At 42.9% G+C, this 16,333-nt stretch overlaps 1 protein-coding gene and 1 long non-coding RNA gene across 2 annotated transcripts in view; both read right to left on the bottom strand.

Annotated features, from left to right (window-relative positions):
• Positions 1–16,333, bottom strand: part of LOC115131919 (adenylate cyclase type 6-like) — a 60,462-nt gene that overhangs the window by 8,287 nt on the left and 35,842 nt on the right. Inside the window, exons 4-8 of the mRNA XM_029664009.2 lie at positions 11,155–11,304; positions 10,875–10,996; positions 981–1,092; positions 756–883; positions 436–594 (exon numbers count right to left, since the gene is read on the bottom strand). Of these exons, the coding sequence (XP_029519869.1) occupies positions 436–594; positions 756–883; positions 981–1,092; positions 10,875–10,996; positions 11,155–11,304 (671 nt within the window). The remainder of the gene's footprint in view (positions 1–435; positions 595–755; positions 884–980; positions 1,093–10,874; positions 10,997–11,154; positions 11,305–16,333) is intronic.
• On the bottom strand, positions 13,122–15,637 carry LOC115131921 (uncharacterized). The gene is made up of 2 exons (XR_003864014.2): positions 14,081–15,637; positions 13,122–13,587 (listed from the first exon to the last, which is right to left on the bottom strand). It is a non-coding gene; the product is annotated as an uncharacterized LOC115131921 (long non-coding RNA).

Here is a 16,333-nt window from a genome sequence, read left to right as displayed (position 1 = left end):
AGACGCTCTTATCCAGAGCGACTTACAAATTGGTGCTTTCACCTTATGACATCCAGTGGAACAGCCACTTTACAATACTGCATCTAGGTCTTTTAAGGGGGGGGGGGGAGTGAGTGAGAAGGATTACTTTATCCTAATGAGGTGAGATAAGGGAGGTAAAGGCAAAAAAAGGCCATGGTGGCAAAGTAAATACAATGTAGCAAGTAAAACACTGGAATGGTAGATTTGCAGTGGAAGAATGTGCAAAGTAGAAATAAAAATAATGGGGTGCAAAGGAGCAAAATAAATACAGTAGGGAAAGAGGTAGTTGTTTGGGCTAAATTATAGGTGGGCTATGTACAGTTGCAGTAATCTGTGAGCTGCTCTGACAGTTGGTGCTTAAAGCACTATGTGTCTGTGTGTGTGTGTGTGTGTGTGCGCGTGTTTTTCCCTCACCCTGCCTTGCCCCCAGCCTCCATATGGTTGGCTAGTGTGACATCATTGGACCACACGTCAAACTGCCACTTCCTGAGTCCCAGCACCCCACAGTGCACACGGCCACTGTGGATACCCACACGCATGTTCACGTTGACCCCTGTCACCTCTCGCACCAGCCTGCACATACACACACACACACAGAAGATGTATGTTCCATTTCTTTCCAAAAAACACATGATACCCCAACAGACCGAGGCAATACATTATACATATTTTAATGATATTTCATGTCTAGAAAATATGCCATCTCCCCACACACAGACGTTCCTCATACTCACGAGATGGCCTCTATCATGTCGACGCCCATCTCCACACAGCAGTGGGCGTGGTCAGCGCGGGGCTCAGGAAGCCCAGACACACAGTAGTAACAGTCGCCCAGGATCTTAATACGCAGACAGTGGTTCTCCTGCAGAGAGAGATTAACACAGGACACTGAATGGAGGAAAATGAACTAAATGGGGAGAAGGCGAAAAGAGAGAGGTGAAAGAGAAATGCTTATTTACCGATGCTAGTTTGTCGAAGCGGGCGAAGAGCTCGTTGAGTGTCATGACCAACTCCTGAGCCGTACACTGAGATGCCAAGCTGGTGAAGCCCTCAATGTCTGCAAACAGAATACTGAGGAAAAAGAAAAAGATAGGCTTGATTATTGATTGACTGAATTATCAGATGATCCTTTATCCGCCTCCTCTGCTTGTCTGTCTGTATGTGTGTGTGTGTGTGTGTATCTGAAACTTCGTGTGTATACTCAGTGCTTTAATTGAATCTGGGCTGGAGCTCCCCATCTTTGGGGATTATCTTATATTGGCTGCTGGTAATTAAGTATTCCCTTACTATCCTTAATTAGCCTGCTCTCTATCAAACCCTAAGTGAGTGTGTGTGTGCGTGTGTGTGTGTGTGTGAGAATATTGATCTGCAAGTAGTAACACTTCATTTTTCAAGTAATTACTCAGAGATCGATAGCACTAGAAAGACCATATTTTAGGACAAATAACTTATTTATGTCCTCTATCATTAGCAACTATAATTTCATTTTGGGGGGTAAATTAGTTGAAATTAAATCGATCGAAAACAGAACTACCGCAATGTTACTTTTGCACCTGCTGGCGGGGCGGGAGTAACACAGTCTTGGGGCGGAAATAACAGCTGGCGAGAAGTGCACAATATCGGTCTTATCTCCATGTTTCTGGTTTGTAATGCTTGTTACTTTCAACAAATGTACTATCAGCCATCATTTCATGTTTGTGTCGATTTGAATAATCAATGCTATCGAAATGTATGGAAATGAACCGTGCATCAACATCGCAATGTTGCGCAACCACACTATTTTGCCTTAAAATATTAATCTGACTAAAATAGATTAAATAAATATTAACCATCATTTTCTCATCTCACTTTAATGGTATATGTAGTAGATGTTTCTCACAATTGTCAGTGACGATTCATGCTTAGCCCTACCAATAAGGTGCCAGCTACAGCTGTCCTTGTCATGTAGCTCCGTGTGTCTTGATAGGATAAACATTTGAATTCTCTTCACAAACTGCAAACTCATCCTGCTCAACACATGTCCATGGCTTGACACAAAGTAATTGACCCCCCAGAAACATAAATATATATATTTTTAACCACTAACCTGTAGATAAAAGCTAGTGAGAAGCTAATCCTTCAATTCAATTGATGAAGGCATCATTCTAAAAATGACATATATAATTTTCAAACATTCAGTCACTTGTTGATATTTTGCTAACATTATAAAAGCAATATGAACTAGAGACAATGGCCTGTGCTTAAAAGTTTATTTTATTCCAGGTCATCAGTTACCATTGTGTTACTTTTGTTCCACCTGTAACTTCTCCCAGGCTAACACCCAAGACTACACTCTTAGAAAAATGGTGCTATCTAGAACTGTTACGGATGCAGTTATCCTGTGTGTGTGTGTATCCTGTGTGTGTGTTACTTTTCTCTCCTTCTCCCCTCACAGGTGAAAACCATCACTCCCCAATCAGTCAACAATCAATCATCAATCAGAAGACACACCTCCTCCTACTTCCTATCCTATCACAGTTCCTTCCCCATGGTTTAAAAACCCCATCATTTGTTTGTTCTAGAGCAATCTCTCTGTAAATGCCATGTCTGTAGGTCTCTGTGTTTCACTCTCGCTTTGTGTCGTAACCTCTCTTTTGTTTAAGCACCTCATAGCACTTTGTCATCACCTGTGAGTATTGTTTTTGGTTATGGTGTTTGTTTGTTGCTGGTGGGAAAAGGGGGAAACCAAGACAAGTCGCCCATGGGCATACACTACCCGTAGGTGAACTTTGTTAACCTCTTACCTCTACCTGGGACGCTTGCGTCCCAACTAGAGCTCTGGAAATGCAAATGCGCTACGCTAAATGCTAATAGTATTAGTTAAAACTCAAAAGTTCATTAAAATACACATGCAGGGTATCAAATTAAAGCTACACTCGTTGTGAATCCAGGCAACAAGTCAGATTTTTAAAATGCTTTTCGGCGACAGCATGAGAAGCTATTATCTGATAGCATGCACCAATACACTACAACAGAAAAGCACAGCAGGGGACGTAAACAAAATAATTAGCATTTCGGCGTTACACAAACCGCACAATAAAATAGAAAACAGTCATTACCTTTCACCATCTTCTTTGTTGGCACTCCTAGATGTCCCATAAACACTATTGGGTCTTTATTTCGATTAAATCGGGCCATATAAAGCCAAGATATCGTTATATGTAGACTGTGTGATAAACGAAAAAAACAGCGATTTCACAACGTAGCGTCATTTTTAAAATTCAAAAAGTAGACGATAAACTTTCACAAAACACTTCGAAATACGTTTGTAATGCTACTTTAGGTATTAGTAAACGTTAATAAGCGATAAAAATCATCCGTAGGCGATGTATATATCATTAGCTGTCGTCTTGGAAAAAATTTCAGGAGAGAGCTCTTCCGGAATGATCTGGGCGGAGACCGGAGGTAAGCGGTGCCCCTCTTTCGGTTCAACCAAGAATCAAAGATGATTAAATTCACAAGATACTCGACTACATGGGGATGCTGTGGGAGTTGAATGCTCGGTCTTATCTAATTCGGCTCACTGTTAACAATTGCTGGAAGTGGCGCAAGGATATTTATTTCCATTTTCTGTGATCAGGTTTTCCTGCGCTTTCCAATGTAACGCACGTTATGTAATAGCCACAGTCGTGATTTAACCAGTTTTAAAAACGTCCGAGGGTTTCCTATACACACATTCTAACCATATGAACGTACTATATTCCTGGCATGAGTAGCAGGGCGCTGAAATGTTGCGCGATTTTTAACAAAATGTTCAAAAAAGTAGAGGGTAGGAGCAACAGGTTAAATACACTAGTTAGAACTGGGCAGACCACCCACTGTATTTTTGGTTAGTTAGTTAGCTGTTGTTAAAGTAGGCTAGTCTAGCTTAGGGGTGTTTTGGATGCTTATTGTTTCTTTCCTTGGGTCCAGCTCAGCCCCTTTTCCTGCTCCCCCCATTACCGTGTGTTTATAAATAAACCTAGAGTTTGACGGTAGATTTCTGTTGTTGTGGTTATTTCGTGCACACTTTTACTTTGTCACAATAATAATTTGCATGAGTTATGTTACGGGTCTCATTACCATCCCCCCTAGACTGTCGGGCCAAAAGGGATTCGTAACATAAGTGGGGGCTCATCCGGGATCTGTCATAACTGACACCCATGCCGCTCATGTAGATTGTTGTAGTGGTATAGTTCAGTGTTGAGCGTCATAGCTGAAGTAGCATTAGTGTTTGCTATTTTCTTTGGCACTTGTGAAGTAGTGTAAAATGACTACTTTTGATTTGAAATCCTTTTTGGATAACCCTTCGTGGGCGGTTTTTGACAAATGTCGTAGAGTTGATTTAATGACCTTGGCTGACCATTATTCAGTATCGATTCCGCAGAGTTTAGTTAAGGCGGAGGTTAAACGGCTAGTATTAAATGTATTGTTGGAAGAGCAGGTGCTTGTTTTACCGCTGCCTGAGCCTACTACCCCTGTCGGGGATGTTGCTGCTCCTGTAAGCCCATTGGTGTCTGATAATGAGGGCGAGGCTAAAACACCAGCCACATTGTCCCGTTTTAATCCACTCTCCCCACTGTCAAATGGTGATGCCAGGAGGGATGTCCGTTTAGCACAGTTCCAACTGGAGGTGGAAGAGAGAGCCCAAATTAGGCAAGAGACTCTCCAGTTGGAGATATATAAAATAGAGGCAGAAAAAGAACGAGAACAACGACATTTGGAGATGTGTAAAATTGAGGCAGACAGAGAACAAAGGCAGTTGGAGTTCAAAATGCGCCAGATGGAACTGGAGGCAGAGACAGCGAGGCTAGCCTCCGGTCCTACTGTGCCTGTTTGTGAGCCGTCCTCACCTGCTGTGTCCTCAAACACGTTTGACATTAGTAGGCAGATTGCCTTAGTACCTTTGTTCAGAGAGTCAGAGGTTGACTCCTATTTTTGTTTATTTGAGCGTATAGCCGTAGCATTGAAATGGCCTGAAGAGGTATGGTGCCTATTACTTCAGTGTAAATTAACTGGTAAAGCCCAAGAGGTTTTGTCAGCGTTACCTCTGGAGGACAGTTTGAATTATGAAGTGGTCAAAGCTACTGTTCTTCGTGCCTATGAGCTTGTGCCTGAGGCATACCGACAGAGATTTAGGTCTCATAAAAAGTCTTCTAGTAAGACTTATGTGGAATTTGCTAGAGACAAGGGAAATCTGTTTGATAAATGGCATGCTGCTAGTAAGGTAACTGATTTCAACTCTCTCCGGGAGTTAATCTTGTTGGAAGAGTTTAAAAATTGCTTACCCGAACGCATTGTAGTTTACCTAAATGAACAGAAAGTATCCTCCCTGGCAGAAGCGTCTGTGTTGGCAGACGAGTTTGTGTTGACGCACAAGAGTGTGTTTTCGGCTAAAACTGAGAGTAGAGCCACTGAGTTTCCTACCTTTAGCCCTAGTCGGCCAGCAGTAGTATATCAAGCACGCCAGATGAATGAGCGTCCCTGTTTCTATTGTCATAAAGTAGGACATATGATTAATGATTGCTTCCTGCTTAAACGCAAACAAGGGATGCCTCTTCGTGCCAAGCCACCAACAGGTGTTGCTCTAATTCGTACGGTTGTGAGGTCTGCAACAAAACAGGTGCCTCAGGGTAACTGTAGTTTGAAAGTCTCAGTCCCCGACCGCAGTTATGAACCATTCATTTTCGAGGGGTTTGTGTCCCTAACGAATGACGAAGCGTCTCAGCGACCGGTTAAAATCCTTAGAGATACTGGTGCGGCGCAGTCGTTTATATTGTCTGATGTGTTGCCCTTATCTGACGATACATATTGTGGTTCCAGTGTGTTAGTGCAGGGTATTGAAATGGGTTTTGTCCCAGTGCCATTGCACTTTGTGAAAGTACACTCTGAGTTAATCAGTGGAATATTCAGAGTGGGGGTACGTCCTATGTTGCCAGTGAAAGGTGTGACCTTTATAATGGGTAACGATATTGGCGGAGGAAAGGTAGTACCCGTATTGGAAGTATTGGATAAAAGTGACCACTCTCTCTCGAATGAGCTGGCACAGAGTTATCCACATGTGTTCCCCGCTTGTGCTGTCACTCGTGCTCAGGCACTACAAGAGGGTGACGTGATAGATTTGTCGAACACTGTTCTGTTCAAAGAGGTTGATCAAGAAGATGGAGTGTGTGATACCTCTGAGAAGCTGATCACCTCTGACAAACAGCCCAGGAAAGAATCAAAGAACGTTGAACTTATTGCTGATGCAATACAGTTACCAGTCACTCGTGAGCAGCTGATTGCTAACCAAAAGGTTGACAACAAGCTTGCTAAATGTTTTTCTAGTGTTGTCTCATTGGAAGATGTGAAGAAGAAGAACGTGGCTTACTTCATTGATGGTAATCTCCTCATGCGTAAATGGAAATCCCATGTTGACGCGGATGGAGACTGGAATGCTGTTTACCAAATAGTGATTCCTACAGCCTTTCGACAAAATGTGTTATCCCTTGCTCATGATCACCAGTGGTCTGGTCATTTAGGAATCACAAAAACTTATGATCGGATCCTTCAACATTTCTTTTGGCCGGGTTTAAAACAAGATGTGGCTCAGTTCTGTCGGACATGCCACACATGTCAGATAACAGGAAAACCAAATCAGGTTATTCCTCCCGCTCCTCTTTGTCCCATACCTGTCATAGGTGAACCATTCGAGCATGTGGTGGTTGATTGTGTCGGACCGTTACCGAAGACAAAATCGGGTAACCAGTTTTTGTTAACGATAATGTGTATGGCTACAAGATACCCCGAGGCCATTCCTCTGAGAAGGATTACAGCCCCGGTAGTGAGTAAAGCCTTAATAAAATTCTTCACGACATTCGGGTTACCTAGGGTGGTACAAAGCGATCAAGGAACCAATTTCCTATCCAAGCTCTTCAGGCAGGTGTTAAAATCCTTGTCAATTACGCACCGTGTGTCAAGCGCCTATCACCCAGAGTCTCAGGGTGCACTTGAAAGATGGCATCAGACACTGAAGTCTATGCTACGTAAATATTGTTTGGAATCTGAGAAAGATTGGGATGAGGGAGTTCCTCTAGTTTTGTTTGCTGCTCGTGAAACTGTGCAGGAGTCCCTAGGTTTCAGCCCGGCTGAACTGGTGTTTGGTCACACAGTGAGAGGACCAATGAAAGTCCTTAAAGAACAGTTCTTGTCCCAAGAGTTGTGTACCAGAGATGAGAATGTGTTGGACTACGTTAGTCGCTTTCGTGAGCGCCTACACCAAGCTTGTCCTCTCGCAAAGGAAGCTCTGTCTTCCTCACAGAGGAGCATGAAAAGACACTATGATAAAGAGGCTGTTTCTCGTCCACTACAGCCAGGTGACCAAGTACTGGTGTTATTACCTGTTCCAGGATCTTCACTGTCAGCTCGTTTCTCGGGTCCTTATTTAATTGAAAAGAAAATAAGTAAAACTGACTATGTGCTTCAAACTCCTGATAGACAACGCCAATCTCGTGTGTGTCACATTAACATGTTGAAAGCTTACCACACCCGACCCATCATACAGTTAGAGAGTTCAAAAACAGAGGAAGGTACTGCTGTCTCCTCTGCTACTACTGCTATGATAGTGGACTGTCATATTGATGATGTTGATGGCTTGGAGTTGCGCAATACTCAGCAGCAGTGTGTTAGATTGCCCAACTCAGAAATGCTGCTGTCTATCCAATCCGGTCTGGTTCATTTAACGGATGGACAGGCCAATGATATTGTGAGGCTACTACACAGTTTTCCATGTCTCTTTAATGACGTTCCTACTCGCACAAATGTGTTGGAACATGACATTAATGTTGGAAATGCTACACCTATCAAGCAACACCCATATCGTATCAACGCTTCCAAGAGGAAGATAATGAGGGATGAGGTGAGATATTTGTTGGAGAATGACCTGGCTAAGCCAAGTTCAAGCCCTTGGAGTTCTCCTTGCATTCTGGTTCCTAAACCTGATGGTACGTCCAGGTTATGTACGGATTATCGAAAGGTAAATTCTGTCACAATGCCAGATTCGTTCCCGTTACCCCGACTGGACGACTGTATCGACACTATTGGTGCTGCTAAGTATGTAACTAAGTTAGACCTCTTAAAAGGTTACTGGCAGGTTCCGTTAACGTCACGTGCTTCTGAGATTTCTGCCTTTGTGACCCCAGACAACTTCCTACAGTACTCAGTCATGGCTTTTGGGATGCGAAATGCACCAGCCACTTTCCAACGACTGGTTAACTCCGTATTAGCTGGCGTTCCTAATTGTAGTGCATACCTTGATGACCTAGTGATTTATTCGTCTGAGTGGTCAGATCATGTTGACTCTCTAAGGGTAGTATGTGAACGGTTGGCAGCTGCTTCTCTAACCCTGAACTTGGCAAAGTGCGAGTTTGGGAAGGCTACTGTTACCTATCTCGGTAAAGAGGTTGGCCATGGACAGGTGCGCCCTGTTGATGCCAAGGTCTTGGCTATAACTGCATTCCCTGCACCTACCACCAGACGAGAGCTACGCCGCTTTTTAGGGATGGTTGGCTACTACCGTAGCTTCTGTAAGAATTTCTCTGCGGTAGTTGCTCCATTGACCGATTTGCTTAGTCCAGCTAGACCATTTGTGTGGTCCCCTGATTGTAAGAGAGCTTTTGAATCAGCGAAAGCACTCTTATGTAGTACACCTGTACTTGCTGCTCCAGATTTTGAACAACCATTCAAACTTGAGGTAGATGCTAGTGCCAGAGGTGCTGGTGCTGTTCTACTGCAGCAGGACAAGAGTGGAGTGGATCATCCCGTTTGTTATTTTTCACGTAAATTTAATAAATGTCAAACAAACTATGCGACAATAGAACAAGAAGCTCTTGCTTTGTTGTTGGCTCTGCAATACTTTGAAGTATATATTGGTTCCAGTGCCCTACCCGTGATTGTATATACTGACCATAACCCCTTAGTTTTTCTCCACCGAATGTACAACCAGAACCAGCGCCTTATGCGTTGGGCGCTGATTGTACAAAATTATAATTTGGAGATCCGCCACAAAAAGGGTTCTGATAATGTGTTGGCAGATGCTTTGTCTCGTGTGTGAAAATGATTTCTGTATGTTTTGCAAGGTTTGTTGTGAGTATTCATTGAAATACTGTAGTCGCAACCCCTAGGGTTGCTCTTTTAAGGGTGGGAGTGTTACGGATGCAGTTATCCTGTGTGTGTGTGTATCCTGTGTGTGTGTTACTTTTCTCTCCTTCTCCCCTCACAGGTGAAAACCATCACTCCCCAATCAGTCAACAATCAATCATCAATCAGAAGACACACCTCCTCCTACTTCCTATCCTATCACAGTTCCTTCCCCATGGTTTAAAAACCCCATCATTTGTTTGTTCTAGAGCAATCTCTCTGTAAATGCCATGTCTGTAGGTCTCTGTGTTTCACTCTCGCTTTGTGTCGTAACCTATCTTTTGTTTAAGCACCTCATAGCACTTTGTCATCACCTGTGAGTATTGTTTTTGGTTATGGTGTTTGTTTGTTGCTGGTGGGAAAAGGGGGAAACCAAGACAAGTCGCCCATGGGCATACACTACCCGTAGGTGAACTTTGTTAAATACACTAGTTAGAACTGGGCAGACCACCCACTGTATTTTTGGTTAGTTAGTTAGCTGTTGTTAAAGTAGGCTAGTCTAGCTTAGGGGTGTTTTGGATGCTTATTGTTTCTTTCCTTGGGTCCAGCTCAGCCCCTTTTCCTGCTCCCCCCATTACCGTGTGTTTATAAATAAACCTAGAGTTTGACGGTAGATTTCTGTTGTTGTGGTTATTTCGTGCACACTTTTACTTTGTCACAATAATAATTTGCATGAGTTATGTTACGGGTCTCATTACCATCCCCCCCTAGACTGTCGGTCCAAAAGGGATTCGTAACAAGAACCTAAAAGAGTTGTCCCCAAAGGAGAACCCTTTGAAGAACCCTTTTTTGTTCCAGGTAGAACTCTTTTGGTTCCAGGTAGAACTTTTTGGGGTTCCATGTAAGAACCCTTTCCACAGAGGGTTCTACCTGGAACCAAAAAGGGTTCTAGCTGGAACCAAAGAGTTATCCTATAGGAACAGCCAAATAACCCTTTTGGAACCTTTTTTTCTAATAGCGTAGCTAGCATGATACTTGAAACCTATGCTGTCATTTAGTCACTAGATGGGTTAAGAAAATGACATATTTTTGGAACCTTAAACTACTAAATACTCTACAATGCTCGAAACCCCTTTTTGTTGATAACATTGTCGGAAAGGGCTGCTTTCTTTTTTGCAGGGAGCTCGTCTTCCGCATTAGGAACGAGCTGAGTTCACTACGTCATTCTAGCTTCCGTGTTAACTTAGAAAATGGGTGAGCTACTTTTGCCTGTGTTACTTTCATCCCAGCTCTCCCCTACTGTTGAATATGAGGCACAGAAATTCTAAGAGTAGTTTGCCTAGAGCAATTAATTTTTTAAAATTTAAACTAGGAAAGTCAGTTAAGAACCAATTCTTATTTACAACGACGGCCAACACCGGCCAAACCCGGACGATGCTGGGCCAATTGTGCGCTGCCCTATGGGACTCCCAATCACAGCCGGTTGTGATACAGCCTGGATTTGAACCAGGGTGTCTGTAGTTACGCCTCAAGCACTAAGATGCAGTGCCTTAGACCGCCGCGCCACTCTGGAGTGTGATAAAAGCGTGACAAAACACATGAACATTGTGTTAGACGTTAGAAGTCATAGCTCTTGTCAGTTTGGTTTGATCAAGTAATGCTGTGAATACAGATGTGTTGTTGTCAGGGGTTATAAAGACGAAAGTGTCTATGCTGACCTGACGTTGTCATGTTTCTGGATGTAGATCTTATGGAACATCATGTCTTCCTTTTTAGCGTTGATGTCGGCCTTCATCTCCATGGCAACATGCCTTGGCAACACAGACAGCAACAGGCGCTCCTGAAGTGTTGGGAGAGGGGGAAAAAAACTGTCTAGGTTAGCAGCTGCATTTAATAGTTATGCCCTTCAAAATTCCTGCTTTCTGTCAGTCAATGGAAGTGTTTACAGTGTGTGTTTGTGTGTATCTGTATTAATATATCTGTCTGTCTGTGGTGTACCTGCTGCTGGTTCTCTCTCTGCAGGTGCAGTCTGGCCTGAATGTATCCTCTGGTCTCCTGGAAAGCCTGTCTCTGAGACACCTCGGCAGGGTAGTGGGTACATATCCCAATGATGTTAGTGCACAGGAAGATCAGCACATTGGCGTTCAGCTAGAAGAGAGGAGGATAAAGGGAGAGGGGGGGGGGGGGCATTTAGAGCCTTGACCCCACATTTAAAAATGATCTGTTTTTCCCGTAGCCCTTTACACCTGTATACAGGGGGAAAACGTCAGATTTGGACACGGATAAGTTCCTAGATTGGAACGCAGTGGTTGTACAGTAACATGCTATACATGCTGTCAGAGCTCAGGGTCTCTGCTTCACAGAGCTGCATTGGTTTTGACTGACCGACGTTCTAAACTTGAGCTGAGAATTAAGAGGACTCAAAAGTATTTTGAAAGATGAGACGTGGAGGATAATAAATACCGCTTCGATGTCATACAAGCAAGCCAAACACCCGTGAGTCCAAATGTGCATTTCACATTTCGCATATCATAAAACTCTGGGATGCAGGGCTGTGTTCCAAACAAAACAACTACAAGTGTACTTGCTCTAGTTCGTCAACGGCACAGCCTGGAGAGCTTCAAAAAAGTACCTTGTAGTTGAAGAATCTTCTTTGAGTCATAAAAGCGCATTGAAATGACTTGGGAACTATGCACGCTTTGGAGAGGTGTGTGGCCACTTGGAGACACCAGTTTGACATCTCACTCAAAACTTTGTCATTGTTCGTCAACTTTGTCATTTGTCATTGTCTTCTGTTGCACCTACCCCAATTTTTTCCAATACTATTATTATGTTACTGAATGTATCCAGAGTATTTTCAGATTTAGTTAGCAACAAATATTGCAAAAAGAACAGTACATGTAAAAATGTACATAAAATCAACAATGTAACGTTTGGATTCAGTCGTGTCAGGTGAACTGTTGTGCCCTCACCTTTAGTCTAATCATTTTCCAATAATCTCCAAGCTGTTCGCGTTTAATTGCCATGGTTATGCATACGCTTTCCATATTTCTTGTGTAAAACATTTCAATGTAGCCATATCCATTTGGCCAATTCCCACAAGTGTAAAGGGTGAAAGGCCCAATGCATTCAAACATTTGATTTCTCTGTGTTTTATGAGAACACTATGAAAACGGGACAATACTGTGAAATTGTGAACATTATGAGTGTAAGAGCTGTTTGAAAAAGGCCCCCTGAAATCTCAGCCTGTTTTAGTGGGATGGAGTTTTGGTCTGCCCGGTAACATCACCAGGTTTTAAATAGTGTTAATAGCTAGTTAACAGCTTGCTTTCAGACCACTCCCTAACAGTACAAGCTACATTTTTTGCTTAAGAAATGTATCTTTGCTAACGACGCTATTTTTTGCTATATTTGACCATTTTTATTGAAAACAATCACCGTACGGTACTTAATTGTTACCAAGATAGGATTTGATATGGAGATAAAAACAGATGCATTGGACCTTTAACATTCTGTGCTAGGGGGCAGAGTAGAGCCATGCTGTGGGTACCTGGATAGAGACTCACTGTACAGAAGCCATACAGTAATGAACTACACAAGGAATCTGACACAAATGGTATTTTCCTTGCCATGCAATAAAACAGTGGCGCAGGTCTACTGACATTTCTACGATTGACAACATCTCCAGGAAATGCACCTAACTCTCTAGATGGGAATTTCAAAGTACACGGATACCTCACAGTGGACCAAGATTATACCGTAATGAATACGTGTACCGATAGCATACAATCTACCCTTCCCCTGCCCCATCTTTCTCTCCCGCTCCCCCTCCCCCTGCTAGAGATGAAACTGTTTTCAATTCCAAATCACAATTAGTGAGCGGAATTATCACCGTTATCAGTATTATCACAGTATTGTTCAAATGTGCTGGAAAGGTTCAAAAAGTACTAATACACACACTGAAATCATTTCACCAAGTTTTATATTGAAAACCAACAAACGACAAATCAAAGTAGCAGCACTATGCACTTTTTTTGTGGGCATAAACACTGAAGTAACAACATTAAAGATGGCACCATGTGGCCCTGACAGGAAGAAGTTCCCCTAGCACAGGTTTAAATTAGCACAACCTTTAAGTAAGCAAACAAAATCAAATAAACAACAACTACAATTAGCAGCACTCACTTTGCAGTGAGGCACGGCAACCTTCGTCAGCCTCAGAAAAGCCAAGGCCTCTCAACAATTTGAAATGGCATCACGTCCTTTGCGATGTAATATCAAAGGGCTACAGTTGAGGTCTTGAGCATTGTTGTTGTTGTTGATGTGGGCGCATAAGCAGCCTGCCTTTTGAAATGCTTGCTAGAGTGTCTGTGTCACAACTGTAGACGAGGGACCGTAGCATCACTGGGTTTGCCTGCTGCACGTCCATCTCTGTAAACAAGGGAATAGCAAATGTATTATTATTATTATTACACAAACACACACGAGAGTGTGTGAGTATATGCAATTACCCCGTGCACAATTTACATACATTCTTAATGCGTCTTAAGACTGTGATAGTAATCGCAATGTGCCCAACAATTGACATAAATACCGGAGCCTTGTATAAGGAGTCTATAGTGGTTCTCCTGCTGGAACAGTTGTAGAAACAAGTCGACGTCTAGCGTATTTTAAATGAACAAAATATATTGGTTGGGTAAAACTTCATAACGCGTTATCGTGTGTAATTGGCGAATAGAGTCTGCAGACACACGACGCCTACAACAGCAGAACAACGTGCAGTGTTTTTACAAGAGTTCGCAACACTGAAAGCTTCAGTTACCTGATTGACAAGCTATTAGCAAGTCAGACAGACAAACCATGACATGTTCCTCCCCCCATTCCGAAGTCCCCACATCATGCATTGAGCTAAAAGTGAACTTACCTTGCATTCGCTATAAAGTAGTGGGGTGGTGGTCATGAAGATTGACCCAAGAGATTTGAAGTGTTGCGCCCTTTCGCAGGTTGTTGCTGTTCTGCAGACAAGGTGATCATCTTCGATGAAGTTTCCCCTCAACGCTCTTGTAAAAAAAATAATAATAATACGACCACACTTCAGATGTGGTCCTCTTGGAAGGCTGACAAATCTCCCGAGTGCTGTCACTGCCTTCCGTCATGTTTTCACACAAAACAAAACCCACGTTGCATGCTGCGCCTGCGTCAGACCGTTGCTAAATTTGGTTGATGCTGGACAGTATTTACAGCGAGTTTTTCCAAACCGTGGTAATCAAACACGGTTTTTAATGATAATTCAAATGGTAATACTAATCGTAGGGAATTGTACTGTGGTTGATCGTGAAACCGGTAACCGTTTCATCCCTACACAGCTCTCTTTCTTTTATTCTATGATGGCTTCCATACAGATTCACAGGTCAAACTGTGGTCCATGACAAAATGTACTTCTCATTGGGCTGAGATGTGCAGTTAAATCATTATAATACCTTACATACACCTGACCTTGTATGGAAATACATGCGCTCCTGCAAACACCCAAATTCACACCCACGCGCGTCCACACATGCACACGCACACACGCACAACAGCAACATTAACATTCCCTTTGGAGGCATGCTGATCCTGTTTGTGAAATCGTGTTTCCTTCTGTTCTCATCCCCTCATTGACCACCTCATATGTTTTACAGCTTGCTTTCTGAACTCCTTACACTTTAAACAGGCTTTTTTTTTTATGTGTCCTGTGCATGTCACACTGTCCCTAGAGTGTCCCCAAGCTGCAGTGTGGGAAAAACCACTGCCCTTTGACCCGACGAGAAGCAGTTTCCTTTAAAGATGGCCTCTTCTTCACAGCACGCTGCGTGAGAGAGAGAGAGAGAGTAGAAACCCTCCACACTCCACTGCTTTTGGACACAAACACAGGCTGGCCGCATGCCAACAGGAAACACTGTGATGTCACATCCTATGTGGAGACCCTAAATTAGCACAGACAAGTTGTTATGGTGCTAATGAGGCGGAGAGGGTTAAACAAGGTCACCCCAATCTATACCACATTTTTCTATTGAGGTATAAGAGAATGTATTTTGCCAACCCTCCACGTCTTTCTTTCTCTCTTATGCTCTCCCTTTACTTAATATGAAAGGGATTCTATCCTTGTAAATATTTGAATCATCCTGAAATAGACAGTCGGGGTGCCACATCATTATGCAGGTGAAGCCTGCCTCCTACTGGCCAGAGACAGTAACACATGTAAGATTGTTTTGAACGACTTCAATTGATTTCAGTTTACAGCAAAACATACAACCGTATTAGTTCCCACACTTTAAAAATATTCCTCCGCCCAAGAATATCTGTAGAGTTTCCGAAGATACTCGCACTCAAACCAAAAAGGACAAATCCAAGGAGGCCGAGATGCAAAGATATACTTAATTTAATCCATGCTCGAAACAATACAAAGCTGAAAGTGCACGGTGCTAAAAAGTGAGGAGAAAAAAAGCACTTTTAGCACTTTTTTGCAATGTGCACTTTCAGTTTTGTATTTTTTTAAGCACGGATTAAATTAAGTATATCTTCGCATCTCGGCCTCCTTGGATTTGTCCTTTTTATGGTTCTCACGCACCTGCTGCCATTCATTCTAACCCTCAATACAGGCTTCCTCCCAAGAATATTACACAGAAAGGGATGAAATCCCACCAAGCCCAAAATATGTGTGCCTTTCGTCAAAGAAAGTCAGTTGGTGGCTAATACCCCCTGATCTCTTAATCCACATCTGACCCATGAATGAACTTTGAACTCTCCCTGACCTTTCCGAAAAACAAGTGCACAGGTGGATATGCAGAGTTTTTACACCAAAGAGGGAAACAATTAAAACAGGAAGAATTAAAGAAGAGAGAAATATACCAGGAACGTGGAGAACATGGGGCAAGGGAGGAGCAAGATATATAGAATGAGAAACAGTCATGAAAAATTGAGAGGCAGGAATATATGTGACCTAGGGGAATGGGGTGGAGACTGGGAGGGGTGAAGGGGGTGAGAATAGAACAAATAGAATAGCATACAATGGACAACAACAGATAACATGGAAGACAGGGGGATGTTGAGGGGAGGAAGGATGTGGTGGTAGTGGAGGGAGAGAGATAGTAAGGGAGGGAGCGAGGGGAGGGAGTGAGGGAGAGAGAGAGATAGT

This window comes from Oncorhynchus nerka, linkage group LG7 (assembly GCF_034236695.1).
Source record: "Oncorhynchus nerka isolate Pitt River linkage group LG7, Oner_Uvic_2.0, whole genome shotgun sequence".
Taxonomy (NCBI): Eukaryota; Metazoa; Chordata; class Actinopteri; order Salmoniformes; family Salmonidae; genus Oncorhynchus; species Oncorhynchus nerka.
The sequence above is the reverse complement of the archived record's forward strand: the minus strand, read 5'-3'. Positions and strand labels throughout refer to the sequence as shown.